The sequence below is a fragment of the Dioscorea cayenensis genome, chromosome 7 (genome assembly GCF_009730915.1).
Source record: "Dioscorea cayenensis subsp. rotundata cultivar TDr96_F1 chromosome 7, TDr96_F1_v2_PseudoChromosome.rev07_lg8_w22 25.fasta, whole genome shotgun sequence".
NCBI classification, from domain to species: Eukaryota; Viridiplantae; Streptophyta; class Magnoliopsida; order Dioscoreales; family Dioscoreaceae; genus Dioscorea; species Dioscorea cayenensis.
The window spans coordinates 3111207-3125986 of record NC_052477.1 but is presented as its reverse complement, the minus strand read 5'-3'; the positions used below and the strand labels follow the sequence as shown (position 1 = coordinate 3125986).

Here is a 14780-nt window from a genome sequence, read left to right as displayed (position 1 = left end):
ATCGTGATCTCTCTCCACCCCGATTATCTCAGGAAGCTTCCTCTGAGGCAAAATTTCCCCATCAACCGGATCCCGAGGCAAATCAGGCCGTTGCCTACATCAACCGAATCCCGAGGCAAATCAGGCCGTTGCCTACGATCCAAAAGACGACCTAAACCTTAATCATGATGTGACAATAGCTGTCAGACGAAAAGAGCACCATATTTCTCCAAATCCCGTTTCTTGAAAAACAAATACTCATCAGGATTGAAAGCCCACTTTCTTTGAAACTGGTCAAATTTCCAAACAAACAAATAATTCCAAGGAGGTTCTTCTCATCTCCTCAGTTCCATTTGAAGCCATGGCAGGGAGGCATGGAGAAGATGATCATCACCTCCGGATAGTCACGAGCCTTGCTGAAGTTCTCTCTCAAATACCTCAGGATTCCAATATAGAGGAAGCCACAACTTGCTCGTTGGATGACACTGATGACTCCGACTCAATAATGGAACCAGAGGAAGATATGGTCCTACTACAATACCAGAAAGATATCAAGCTTGAAGCCCTAGCAAGAAGGGACCCCAGTCGACCGAAGAAAGAGAGAAAAGCTCCCACTTTCTAAACCGTTCTGAAGCTTGGTGCCTCAGTCACAACTTCGTTATCTTGCACCAGAAATTGAAACTTTTACGAGACATGGTATTTGAAATCATTGATCGGGAAGAGAATTCGATTGCTTACTCTCTTGCAAACTTTGGAAGGCTAAAACCCCAACTCACTCTTTTCTCTCGTGCGTGGCCGAGTAGAGGTAAAAAAAAACAAAACACCGGTCAACTTAGTCAACAAGGGACGTGTTGGCGAACACTACGAGTCCGAATCAGAAGAAACAATCGGGCGGGAAAGCAAAAAGGGCAGGGAATTGAAGAAAAAGGAGGGGCCACGTGTCGAAGAAGTAAAATGGAGAAATGGTTAAGCAAGAAGCTCCGCGGGTATATCATACCGGTGGTTTCTCTCAAAGGAACTGTGTGAGAGTAGAGACACCAGGTATCCGTTTATCATGGCGTTCTTTGTTGTGGTGAGGTATCAGTAAGCTATAGGTTCTTGAAGGGTGCCCATTAGTTTATTTTTCCTGTGTCTATTTAGTCTCGCTCTGTGAGAAGGAAGACGCCATGGCAAATACCCCTGAAGAAACGCCAAGTGCTGTTAGAGAAGTTGGAGAAAGTAGCGCTGCGAGACTGAAGAAACAGAAAAAATTCTTTTCTAAATTGGTAAGCAACAAATCCTTGATATCCATAGGTTATGAAGTTGTTTGATACAATCGTTGTTTTTCATATGGTTCAGCTTCCTCAGCACCACACAACCCTGAAAAAAAAAACTAATGCAGAGGTTGGGACAGAACAATCAATCAATGAGAGTGGAATTACTGAGGAGGTATATTTTATAAAAATGTTCCCATTCCATTACTTTTGGTTTAGTAACCTCTTAACTTATGCTTCACAGCAACAGAGAACAAATACCATTAGAGCAATGCCAAATGCTGTTAGAGAAGTTGGAGAAAGTAGCGCTGCAAAACCGAAGAAACTGGAGAAATTCTTCTCTAAATTGGTAAGCAACAAATCCTTGATATGTATAGGTTATGAAGTTGTTTGATACAATTGTTGTTTTTCATATGGTTCAGCTTCCTCAGCGCAGCACAACCATGAAAAAAGAAACTCATGCAAAGGTTGGGACAGAACAATCAATCAATGACAATGTAATTACTGAGGAGGTATATTTTATAAATGTTCCCATTCCATTACTTTTGGTTTAGTAACCTCTTAACTTATGCTTCACATCAACAGAGAGCCAACATTCCTGAAGCTATTTCTGAAGTGGACGGTAGTATAGAACTTTCTAGAAAGGTTAGTCTAGACTATATAATGTGTGCTTGGCTTGTTGGTCATTGCTTGTAAGAATATGTAGCCATGAATTAGAATATGTTCGCCATAATTATTTATTTATTTTTCGCTTAATATTTGAAACTCTTTCACTTTACTATATATGGATTTCTGTCTAGTATTTGCAAAGCAGATAGTAACTGACAAGGAACTATTACTTACTCTTACATATGTAATAAATAGTGATTGCTCCTTGATGATTCATGAACTGATGCATGTGGATGCCAAGTCACCTATACCATCTTTGATAATCTATTAATTGAGTGAAAATATCAAACTAAGCACATTTTTTTTCTTTGGCTTCTTTGACAACATAGAGCAATGTCAAAAAAACTAATGCAGAGGTTGAGACAGAACAATCAATCAACGAGAGTGGAATTACTGAGGAGGTATATTTTATAAAGATGCTCCCATTCCATTACTTTTGGTTTTAGTAACCTCTTAACTTATGCTTCACAGCAACAGAGAGCCAAGATTGCTGAAGCTATTTCTGAAGTGGACGGTAGTGGTAGTATGCAACTTTCTGGAAAGGTTAGTCTAGACTTTATAATGTGTGCTTGGCTTGTTGGTCATTGCTTGTAAGAATATGTAGCCATGAATTAGAATATGTTAGCCATAATTATTTATTTATTTTTCGCTTAATATTTGAAACTCTTTCACTTTACTATATATGGATTTCTGTCTAGTATTTGCAAAGTAGATAGTAACTGACAAGGAACTATTACTTACTCTTACATATGTAATAAATAGTGATTGCTCCTTGATGATTCATGAACTGATGCATGTGGATGCCAAGTCACCAATACCATCTTTGATAATCTATTAATTGAGTGAAAGTATCAAACTAAGCACATTTTTTTTCTTTGGCTCCTTTGACAACATAGAGCAATGTCAAAGAATCGGTGCTGTTGATGTCATTGACTATACCAAATGTCTAAAATTTCAACTGAATATATTACACCTTGCACAAGTAGATTAGCTTCACTGCATGATTATGATTTGATACATAAGGCTTTTTTTAATACGGAAAAGTATTTGACAGATTTTGTTTCAACAATTTGAATCACTTTAAAACTATAATTTACCATTAAATTTATTGTCAAGAATTTACTTCCAGGAATTTTTCCCAAAATGTGGTCTTGGGGAAGAAAAAGGGAATTCCGAATATATTTGCACAAATAATCACACAAGAGTTTCTCTATTGGGATTACGTTTTGTTGAATCTATTTGAACGTTTTCATTCTTTGAGTTAACAAAGTATGCTTGTATCAATGTACAGTCACAACAGGGTCAAAGCCGAGGGGAAGGTGAAGCTGCACCACCTGGTAGAGTGGAAGGTGAAGCTCCACCACATTTACCTCCTCTACTAGATTTATCCCGTACACCACACGTTGATCCACCCACTCCAGCAGCTTCTCCTGATTCACCTACCAATGCACCTCCCCCACCCCCTCCACCTGCAGCTCCTAATGCACCTCCCCCACCCCCTCCACCAGCTTATGGACATCCTCCGGGTGAGACTACTCCATCTCAGAAGCCTAGTATAGTTATTTGCATAGCAATTTTAACTATTTTTATTACGATCCTGGGTACCAACAAAGTTATGATAGTGGATAAATGGTGGAAAGTATGCACTTTCGTTGCTTGTGTCGGAGCATCTTTCATTGTGGTGCATTTAGACACCTATCCTGACTTGGGCCACATGGCAAATGCCATGAGACTAATGACGAGATTTGCATTGGGTGCGGCGGTGATCCTCACGGAGTCTTTGTTTGGAGGAGGCCTTGAAGCATTTGTACTGTCTACCATCGCTGTCATTACCTACGGCTTTACTTTCCATATTTGGCATTCGGAGCAGGTTTTTTCTTTCTTTTTCCCTAAATTATTTTATTTATAATGTTTGTATATTATATAATGTTTTTTTTTTCTTGCAGTATAAAATTAAACTGGAGAAATCAAGAAGGATCCCCTTCTAGACAAGCATGGAATTGACTGTGATTACGTCTTGAACTTCATATAATTTTGTCGAATTACTTGATCTTCCATCATTTTGTCTACATTGATTTTTTTTTTGTAATTACTGCAAGTAGAACATGTAATTGTAGATGATGATGATTAAGAAAAATATGAGAAAACCTTTTAGATTCTTTAATATGTGATCACCCTGAATTTCTTAGGAAAGTTGCAAATATTTGGAAATTGCAAATAAATGGGAGTCTAAATAAACAAAAGAAGATCATGACATCACACTTCGTCTTTGAGCTAATTAAGATAAATATAATGAACTTGAGTAACTTACTAGACACTGCATAATCTTTTCCCTGTAATTGATTCAAGAATTTAAAGAGTATGATATAGACTCTGAAGAATCTTAAGATGGTGGTTGGTTAACTAGACTCGAGATCCGGGACCATGAGATTTTCCGGTTTTCAGACTGAGCTCAAACAATTTTGTAGTAAGAATCCAAAACCTCAGCTCCTGGGCACTGTAAGAGTCTCATAGATAGTTTTAGTTGGTAATGCTTTGGAGATTTTCACCCCAAAAACACACTTGTCATTGGCCAAATAACCATTCTTTTTATGTTGAAAATCTCCCAAGGAAATGAAATTATGGCAGCCGCAAGAATGTCCAGGCAGGAGTTCACAATCAACTGAAAAAAAACCGAAAGAACATTAAGATAGATCTATTATACATAGGAAAAATACAAGGATACAATGAAGCAATGAAATTTGAAACCTGAAGCTGAATGATTCTTTCCCTTTCTCTGATTCAACAGGGAGAGTTGGCATACCACATTGTATTGACGTTGATCTAAAAGGTACTCATTCAGAGTAAGGTACAACCCAAGACAGTCCTCTCCGTCCACACTATTCTTTGCACAAAATTCTAGTTTCCTATAAAAATTGATAGTTATTATTAGATGCAAAACAAATATATTATCAAAGCACACGATTCAACCCAAGAAAATAAACTCATAAGATTAGCCAGGCTTGTATATTCAAATTGTTGCAACAGATGGACATATGCATATAGACCTAAAATCTGCCCATTGTATGTCTTATAAGTTCATACATACCACTTGAAATTTAGAGAACTGAAATTTCCTGATTTATGTACATCTGTGCTTTTGGAAAGACGAGAGAAGTGCTCAATCGTCCAAAGAAAGTCGTAGAAAGGATTGATCATTAATGTGGTTGATTGTGTCACTCCTACTCTTGGGGCTCTTAAAGTCTCACAGATTGCTTTAGTTAATGATGCTTGAGAGACATTCACCCCAAAAACACACTTGTCATTGACCAAATAACCATTCTTTTCATCTTGAAAATCTCTCAAAGAAATGATGGTATTGCCATAACAATCTCCGAGCCTGAATTCACAATCAACTGTAAGAAAATAAGAAAGACCGTCAAGATCTATACAAATATTCTATAATGTCTAGGAAAAATACAACAAAACAAGGAAGCAATGAAAATAAAAACCTGTCGCTACATAATTGTCTCCAGTTCTCTGATTCAAGAAGGAGAGTTGGTGTATCACGTTATATTGACAGTCGGCCAAATGTGAAGGGACCTCATTCAGACAAAGAAAGATCCCAAGATAGTCCTTTCCATCCATACTAAATTTTGGATAAAGTACTAGGTTCCTGTAAAAATTGAAATTGACTAACAAAAATAAAACACCACACATACATATTGTTATTGTTAGATATAAACCAAATATATTACTTAAGATTACTTAAGCCAGATTAGATGATGAGAACCCAGACTTATGTACTCAAATTACTCTCAATAGATATTATGTATTCACCTAAATCTACCCAAGTATATGTATGGTAAATATTATACGTTCATACATACCACTTGCAATCTAGGGCACCGAATTTTCCCGATTTATACTTATATCCACTCTTAGAGAGACTAGAGAAGCTCGTAATTGTCCAAAGAAAGTTATAGAAAGGATCTGTCAATGATGGCGTTGATTGTGCCACTCCTGCAAATGCAAATCCTTCAATTAATGATAAAAATATTGATCACCACCGCTATAATAGTAATATGAGAAATGGTATTTTATTTACACAAAAGTAAATGGTTTGACGAGAAAAAAATAGAACTTTTAACATTAGCTTCGAAGTAAAAGAAAACAAGACTTGAAAAAAAGGCTTCTCACTATTATATTTTTCTCCAGAAATTTCGTTCCCCATATGTTCTTGTTGTAAAAGAAAATTTGTTTCCTCTCTGTGATCCGCAGTCTCTCCAGAAATTCCATTCCCCATCTGTTATTTCCGTAAAAAAAATTGTTTCCCCTTTTGTGATCTGCAGACATAATCAATGCAGACCAAAAACTAAATTAAACTTGTAATTCCAATCAAAACAATTGAATACAAGTCATCAAAACAAACAACAACACATGGTTCTTTTTGGAGTAGAAAACCGACCAATAAAACCCTCCAGGAAAAGTATGATAACAGGAATCGTGGAAGAAAGAATAAGCCTCAGAGATTTATATCCTGATTAATTTTAAATGCATACTATTTTTAAACTTATCCAGATTACATTGACAACTATAATATAATAATAGATGTGATTTATCCCTTTTTTTCAAAAATAATAATAATAAATCATGTTTCTATTCAAATTTCTATTCTTTGAATATTAATCACCCCCGATATTTTTTAAAATACTCAGATCTTTTTTGGTAAAAGGTGACTAAATCATAAATTAGTTAAAATTTAAACACTTCATTGTTAATCCCACAAGTTTTATTTACATGTTCTTTTTTAAGAAGCTTTATTGTTTCTTTTTTATATGTTTATTTAAAAAATTTATATAATATTAAATGATTTTTTAATTTAATTTTTTATTTTTAATAAACTATTATTTCTCTACTAATGTTAAGAGAGAATAAAAGATATAATTAAATTTAAAAAAATAATGAAATATTGATGAGTTTTTAAATGGATAATTTCGAAAAGTTGATATACTTTTCATAAATTTAAAATAAGATGGGAGGGACATAAATATCTATTATAATTATTTTTAAAAATATTATTATTATTATTTTTTGACATTAGGAATAACTCTACTACTTAAATTTTACAATCAGAGACATGCACCGATATAGAGTGCATCCTATTGCCAAGAAGCAGTTGGTTATTAATAAAATATAAACATTTTTTTTTTTTAGAATCCACTGATTAAAAAAGCTCTCCTTTTAAAAAAAATCTGACTGGTGAACTTAGCCAAGCCGTCCTGAATACTTTTAATTTATTATTTTATCAATTATATACTGTATCGTTATATAAATTATCAGTATCATACCTAAATTAATTTAATCATGCCATTCAAATTAGTCATGATTTGTTTTGCTATCATCGATGATCTTAGCTATTAATATAATTTTTATTAGATACTTATTGTTTCTATTTGGATGTTGATATAATCCAAATCTTAATGGAAAGATTATTAAAACCCTGCAATTCAAATATTAAATTAATAAATATTTTAAAACAATATAGTTTCAAATTTAATTTCTAATCTAGAAAATATCCCAGAACTTTATAAAAAAAAAATTAAAAGCATAAAAAAGGGGAAAAAGATAGGTTTAAATTAAGATCTCATGTGCTTAATATTAGCAAAAACACTAAACAATTTCCCATCAGGAGTACGATTTAACTTTCCATACATACAAACATAATATCATCAATAATCAATAGAGTAAAAAGTGTAGAGTACAAATCCAGATTAATTTGTTTGGTGGATCATCCAATTTTTATGTTTTTTTTATTTCGATCATCCAATTTTAATTTGTATCAAAATACTCACTAAATATCAATTTATTATCAACGACAGGTCACTAGTAAGTTTCTCACTCCCCTTTGCTTGCATTGCCACCAAGAAAACACAGTCATCATGTTATATTCGCTACGTCAGCCCAAAAAAATCCATGTCAACATCGTTGTGCTAGAGAAGAAGGGTTCTCTTGTCCTTTGTTGTCTGGGAGAGGGTTTGTTTGTCCGAGAGACAACCTAATCCCCATTTTCGAGGGTTTCTTGTGTCCAAAAGAGGTTGATTGCCAGTTGCTTCCTAGTTTTTGGTGAGACGGTAATGTTCTAGGGATGTGTTGATGAACAAGATGTTAAAGGAAATAAATCATATAGCTAAAATTATGGATGCAATTAGCTAATAGCTGTGATTATGTAGTTTACTATTTTTAGATTTCGTCTTCTCTATATATGTACAGGATGACTCCTTGAATGTTATAGGAAATCCATGATTTGTTTCTTCAGTTTTACTTTCTTTACATAGTACCATAGCTAGGTTAGGGATTTGACGGCTAGCTCCTCTACTCCAGTTCTCGCTACAACTACGACGACGAGTGCTGCTCATCTGTCTGACACGTCTATTTGATCTCATTGATGCACTAACCAGATCTCTCTTCCGGCGCTCCACACCAGACCTCGCACGCAGTGGCGGATCCAGAAATTAAACTTAGGGGGCCAACTTCTATAGTTATTGTCCAAAGAATCTAGGTCATCTTCTTTTTCAACCAATCGAGGAGCTTTAGTTGATAGTTCTTCCTTATGTACAATAATTTCACTTGAAGACTTGATTAAATTTAAAGGAGTAGATATACTACTTGGAGAGCTTCTTTTCTTAAAAAAGAATCAATTGTTTGATTCTTCATTTGAACAATCTAAATTAATTAACATAAAAATTGATTAAATAAATATTATAATTAAAGATTACAAGAAAATATGTTAGAAAATATATATGTAACAAAGAGAACTATCTGATCCACTATGAAAGTTTTCTAAATATATAATCAAACTCATGTTAATTAGAAAATATAACTTATTATTCATAACCTAAACACCCAATCTTATAATTCATGACCAACAAGAAGACGAAATATAAGAACAAATCACCCTAAAATGTTCAACTAAACAACTAGCATCTTAAACATCAGTCAGATCACTAATACTAATGTGAGAGAAGAACAAAGCAAGCAATGAAAATTAATCACATATATTGAAACATTAGTGATATACATCAAACAAAATAACATCTAGCGGAATCATCAGTTTAGAGAGCATACCTTGTTACGCTGGGCACTCAATGAAGGTAGAGGGGGAGAGAAACCAGGTGAATGACAGTTGCTATGCTTAAATGGGACTGATTAAAAAATGATGCGTTCAGCAGCCTTGTGACAGGTTAAGGGCTGGATGAATTCATCACTATCATAAGGAATCAACTACAAATCCCAAATCAACAAGGCCCCCATTAAAACCAAACAAAAATTACATATTTTGTACAAAATTAACATAAGAATAAACATGGATGAAATGAACACTGGGACAAAATCATTGAAGCATCTTCTTCCCCACATTCAATGAAGCAATGTCATTGAAACTCACATCTTCAAATCCCCCCAAAACAACCCTCTGACACCATGAAAGCTCCTCCAGGATAAGCAAACAAATCGATCTAAATGCAATCTCAGGATTAATTCACCCTCAAATGCTACATATTTTCTCTAAATCCAACAAAAAGAACAAAAACAACATTATGAATCATGATAGAGAAATTCAAAGAAAAAACTAGAGCAAGATGATACCTTTGGAGAGCTTTGCACCATGGACCATGGACGGTCAACCGGCGACGGCAAGGTGGTGATGAGGCTTGAAGTAAGGTGGCAACAATGGTGACTAATTGATCACCATTGATGGGGCCATCATGGGGAGAGTCAGAGGGACAGAGAAGATAGGTCAAGAACTCATGGAATAATTTGGAGAAGTTTTATTTTTTTATGTTTTTTAACATAATTCCCTATGAAGTTTATATTTATATATAAATAATTTTTTCAAAACCACATAAAAAATTTTACAAAATTTAGGGGGCTAGAGGGAAATTTTCATAAATAAAGTTTTTAATATTTTTTTTTTATGTTTCTTCACAAAACTCTTGATGATGTTTATATTTATATATAAATAAAATGTTTCAAAGCCTTATAAAACATTTTACAAAAATTCGAGTTGTTGGAGGAAAATTTTCCAAAATCTAAGGGGGGAGGCAATGGAATGCAATGGAATCAGAAATCCTATCAATGGTACATACATTTAATACCACAAAGAAGATGTGGGATCACCTCCAGGCCACCTACTCAAGAAAGGTAAGCATGGCCGACATATATGTTGTCTCTCAAGCATATGCACAGTGTGAACAAGGTGATTCTTGTCTCACGGAGTATTCTGCAACCTTTAAGAAACTATCTGATAAAATAAGAGAATTGTTACCCTACTGTCCGGACCATGCCACTTATGAGCGAATTTGGGATCAACTTGATACCCTCACATTTCTCCAGGGTATGTCCTCAAAATATTCCATAGCACGGCCAATTCTTCTAGGTCAATCTACTGTACCAACCCTAGCAACCACATATCATCTCGTACGTGATATGTTCCCATTTAAGGGAAGTGTCCCAACACATCAGCCAGAAAACTCGGTACTTGTTGCCGGGTCCTACAAGGGTAAAGGTACAGGATAACCACCTAGGAAAGGATGAAAAGGAAATGGGCGTTCTTCTAATCTAACTAATAAGAATGGGTAGTGCCGCGATTGCAATGATTGGGCCCACATGAAATGTGACTGCCGAAAATGCAACAAAGGCTCACCGCACCCTCATCCTCATGCTCAAATGGCCACCATTGATCAGGCATCAGGTGAACACACAAACTCTAAAGATGGTTTAGCTACTTGAGCCGCTGGGCTTTTCTCGAGCTAGTATGAGCTCTCATCGACAGACTCCGAGGGCTACTTTAGCCCACTAAGGTATGACTTCCAACTATTTATAACATCAAAACCATCATGGATTGTTAACTCAGGTGCTACTGACCGCATGACTAGGAATAGAAGTATATTGTCAGGACTTTCCACCACTTCACAACGAAATGTCCATAAGCAAAATAACAGCACAATTATCTTGTTTAATAGCCTTCACTCCAACTAAATGCACTTTTTAGGAATTGGGGATGAACAAGTTAATTGGCAATGCGTATACCAAAAGGGGCTTGTACTGTATGGAGAACTAATCTCAGCGATCAGCGTACCTGAGTACTGCTAATGCTAAGGAGGTTTGTTCTCAGTTGGGGCACCCTTCTCTCCAGGTATTGAAGAAGATTAGACCTGAATTTTAGTCTATTTCAGAATTAGTTTGTGAGTCATGTATCCAAGGAAAGCATGTTCGTGCTTCCCACCTACCTAGAGTCATAAGTCGATTTGACAGTTTTTTTTATTTTAGTACAGTCTGATATATGGGGCCCATGTTCTATCTAATCGGTATCTACTTTTTGATATTTTGTTACCTTTGTGGATGATTTTTCTCGTGCAACTTGGATTTTTATTACTAAATCTAGAAAGGAAATTGTTAGTTCCGCCGATGTGGTTTGTGGTTTAAAGAACACTCAAAAACACTCAAAGAACAATCACACAAACCAAGCAAGGAAGAGACACACAAGATTGGTAACCCAGTTCGGCGTCCACTTGCCTACGTCTGGGGGGCCAAGCCCGGAGATAAACAATCCACTAATATAGGTGAAAATACATGAGTACAAACACTTGTCACTCACTCTCTCAACAATAAAGATCACTACACTCTCTAGATTGTCTAGTGCTCACACACTCTCCTCCACGAGTCACACTTACAATCTACGAGCAAGGTAGCTTATATAGACGCCTCAATGTCCCAAATATAGCGCATATCTCTTTTAGAATCTCCGTGGCTACTAATTTAAAAACCTTCCGAAATTAGCTGTTGCAACTCCTGTTGTAACATAAGTTGCAACATGGCCCTGACTGCTGACTTGACTGAGTTCTAGTTACGTTGCGGAAGACCTCAAGACCCATAAATCTCCCGGTCATGCTTAGTCTGAGTCGATGCAGCCAAATCTCCCGATCCCGACTACTAGAAACTAGCCTACCTCCTCGGTTCCTCATCACGCAGTCCCCTCGCAAGGGGAGCACGTTCTTGTGCGTCTTCATGGAACTTGCCAAACATAGTCTTCAATCTTCCAAGTTTGATCTTCAAATATTCTCCAAACTTGATCTTTAATTCACCCAAGTTTGGTCCTCAAATCTTGCCCTTAATAGACTTCAATCAATCTTCATCAAGGATTCTTCAAATCATATCTTCAATTAGCCTTCATTCCATATTTAGTCTTCAATCACATCTCCTAAATATGGTCATGAATAACTCCACCAAGATATTCATGATGTTTTGACTTGCAAGCCAAGACTCTTTGCCATGTCACATAGATTGCCACGTCACCTTGACTATGTGTCAAATCATGCCAAAAATAGTGCGGTTGCACTAACAATCTCCCCCTTTGGCATAATTTGACATAACTACTTTTGCACCAAGACTGACTTTTGTTACAACATCCTGTTACAACTCGACTGAGACATAGACTTTACAAACTAAAGAAAATCATCTAGTTGCTTACAAAATATATGATAACACTGCAACTAGTGATGTACAAAATAAGCACAACAAATACACCCAGTCGGTTTGGAACTCTTGTACTGGACAACTTCTCCCCCTTTGTGTCTGAATTGATGCCAAAGTCTTCACTGGTTGTTGTAAGACTTGTTACAACTTGTTTTACAACTCCCCTTATCTTCAGAACTCCTTCTTCCGTTGCAAATGACATTAGTAAACTGTAGCAGATGCAGGTCGTTTGCAGTCCCCAATAGGGATTAAAGTTGGCAAAGACCAATTTCACCGTTCAACTTTTCGAATCTTGTAGCATCAAGGGGTTTGGTAAAGATGTCCGCCAATTGCTTTTCTATTGCAACATAATCAATTACAACTGTTTTGTTCTTTACCAAGTCTCGTATAAAGTGGTGTCGAAGATCAATATGTTTGGTACGAGAATGTTGGACTGGATTCTTGGAGATATCAATTGCACTTTTATTGTCACAATATATAGTCAATAGCCCTTGTTGTAAGCCATAGTCCTCAAGCATTTGCTTTATCCACAACAATTGTGTATAATAACTTTCTGCTGCTATGTATTCAACCTCGACAGTGGAGAGGGAAATAGAACTTTGCTTCTTGCTATACCATGTGACCAAGTTGTTACTAAGGTAGAAACATCCTCCTGAGGTGCTTTTTCTATCATCAATGTTTCTTGCCTAATCTGCATCACTATAACCCGCAAGATGTGAGTTGGAGTCTTTTGAATACCAAATTCCATATTCTGCAGTACCATGAACATATCTGATGATACGTTTAACAGCTTTCAAATGAGACTCCTTCGGTGTTACTTGATATCTTGCACAAACTCCAACACTGAAAGAGATGTCTGGCCTGCTGGCTGTGAGGTAGAGTAAGCTTCCAATCATGCTTCCATAGAAACTTGGGTCTACATCTTTTCCATGCTCATCTTTTGTCAACTTCTGATTCACACTCATGGGTGTTCTCATGTGTCTAGCCTTTTCCAAGCCAAATCTTTTCACCAAGTTTTGTGTATACTTGGTTTGAGAAATGAAAATTGCTTCTTTGCATTGTTTGATTTGGAAACCCAAAAAATAGTTTAGTTCACCTACCATGCTCATCTCAAACTCTTCTTGCATTAGATGAACAAACTCATCCACTTGCTTTTGTGACGTTAAACCAAATATGATATTATCAACATATATTTGTGCCGCCATAAGATCTGATTTGGACTTCTTTATGAATAAAGTGTTGTCTACTCCCCCTCTTTGGTAGCCCTTTTCAAGTAAGAATTTTGTAAGCCTTTCATACCAAGGTCGAGGAGCTTGCTTCAAGCCATAGAGAGCCTTTTTCAATTTGAACACATGATCTGAATGTTGAGCATCGTCAAAACCTTTTGGTTGCTCCACAAAAACTTCTTCACTTAGAACTCCATTTAGAAAAGCACTCTTGACACCCATTTGATGTAGCTTGATCCCCATACAACATGCTATTGCTAACAATAATCTGATGGATTCCAAGCGTGCAAGTGGTGCAAATGTTTCATCAAAGTCAACTCCTTCAACTTGAGTATATCCTTGAGCCACTAGTCTTGCTTTATTTCTGGTGATGTTGCCTTTGCCATTAGTCTTGTTCTTGAAAATCCACTTGGTTCCAATAACATTCACATCCTTTGGCCTTGGGACCAATGTCCACACATCATTTCGAACAAACTGATTCAATTCTTCTTGTATTGCTACCATCCAGTATTCATCAACTAAAGCTTCTTTGACATTCTTTGGTTCAATAAGAGAGATGTAACATGTGTAGCCGGCTAATTCTCGGTAATCAATTCTTTGAGTGCTTTTGATTCTCCTTCCTTCAGTCACAATACCAATCACATTCTGAATAGGATAATTCTTCTTTATTCTTGAGGATGGTTCAAGATTGATGTCTTCATTATCTTCTTCGTTGTCAATTTCTTCTTTATCTGATTCTGAGATGATTTCGCCTGTTGTAACTTTAGTTGCAACATCAGTTATAACCTGTTGTCTGTCTGAATCTTGACCGGAATCCTGAGTAGTTTCTGTTATTGTAGTTGGTGTTGTAACTTGTGTTGCAACTTCTTGTTCTGCCTGTAACTCTTTATCTGCTGATTCATAATTCTGAGTGATAGGCTTGTTTGGCTCACTTGATGCACCTTGAGTCTCCATATCAGAGAAATCATCAACAACAACATTAATAGTTTCCATCATCTTTTTAGTTCTTGAATTGAACACCCAATAGGCTCTACTAGTAGTTGAATATCCCATGAATAATCCTTCATCACTTTTCTTGTCAAACTTTCCCAGTTGATCTCTATCATTCAGAATGTAACATTTGCTTCCAAAGATGTGA

The 14780-nt window shown here is 36.1% G+C and overlaps 2 protein-coding genes across 2 annotated transcripts; one reads left to right on the top strand and one right to left on the bottom strand.

Annotated features, from left to right (window-relative positions):
- The first annotated feature begins 1041 nt into the window (after positions 1-1041).
- Positions 1042-3889, top strand: LOC120265001 (formin-like protein 2). The gene is made up of 9 exons (XM_039272936.1): positions 1042-1244; positions 1318-1407; positions 1477-1581; positions 1655-1744; positions 1818-1877; positions 2231-2302; positions 2373-2444; positions 3193-3771; positions 3848-3889. Exons 1-9 carry the CDS (start codon positions 1146-1148, stop codon positions 3887-3889), a joined length of 1209 nt encoding a protein of 402 aa, XP_039128870.1. The 5' UTR covers positions 1042-1145.
- A 391-nt stretch (positions 3890-4280) lies between these two features.
- On the bottom strand, positions 4281-9555 carry LOC120265000. The gene is made up of 6 exons (XM_039272935.1): positions 9528-9555; positions 5771-5903; positions 5393-5556; positions 4990-5296; positions 4650-4807; positions 4281-4563 (listed from the first exon to the last, which is right to left on the bottom strand). The coding sequence occupies exons 1-6, from the start codon at positions 9553-9555 to the stop codon at positions 4385-4387; spliced, it is 969 nt and encodes a 322-aa protein (XP_039128869.1). The 3' UTR covers positions 4281-4384.
- Positions 9556-14780: the final 5225 nt, after the last annotated feature.

Coding starts and splice junctions, on each gene's coding strand:
- LOC120265001 (XM_039272936.1), top strand. CDS start 1,146: ATGGCAAATACCCCTGAAGAAACGCCAAGTGCTGTTAGAGAAGTTGGA. Junction 1,582..1,654: donor AGAAATTCTTCTCTAAATTG/GTAAGCAACAAA, acceptor CATATGGTTCAG/CTTCCTCAGCGCAGCACAAC. Junction 3,772..3,847: donor ATATTTGGCATTCGGAGCAG/GTTTTTTCTTTC, acceptor TTTTTCTTGCAG/TATAAAATTAAACTGGAGAA.
- LOC120265000 (XM_039272935.1), bottom strand. CDS start 9,555: ATGGTCCATGGTGCAAAGCTCTCCAAAG. Junction 5,904..9,527: donor TGGTGCAAAGCTCTCCAAAG/GTATCATCTTGC, acceptor TTGCATTTGCAG/GAGTGGCACAATCAACGCCA. Junction 5,557..5,770: donor GGTGCCCTAGATTGCAAGTG/GTATGTATGAAC, acceptor CAATTTTTACAG/GAACCTAGTACTTTATCCAA.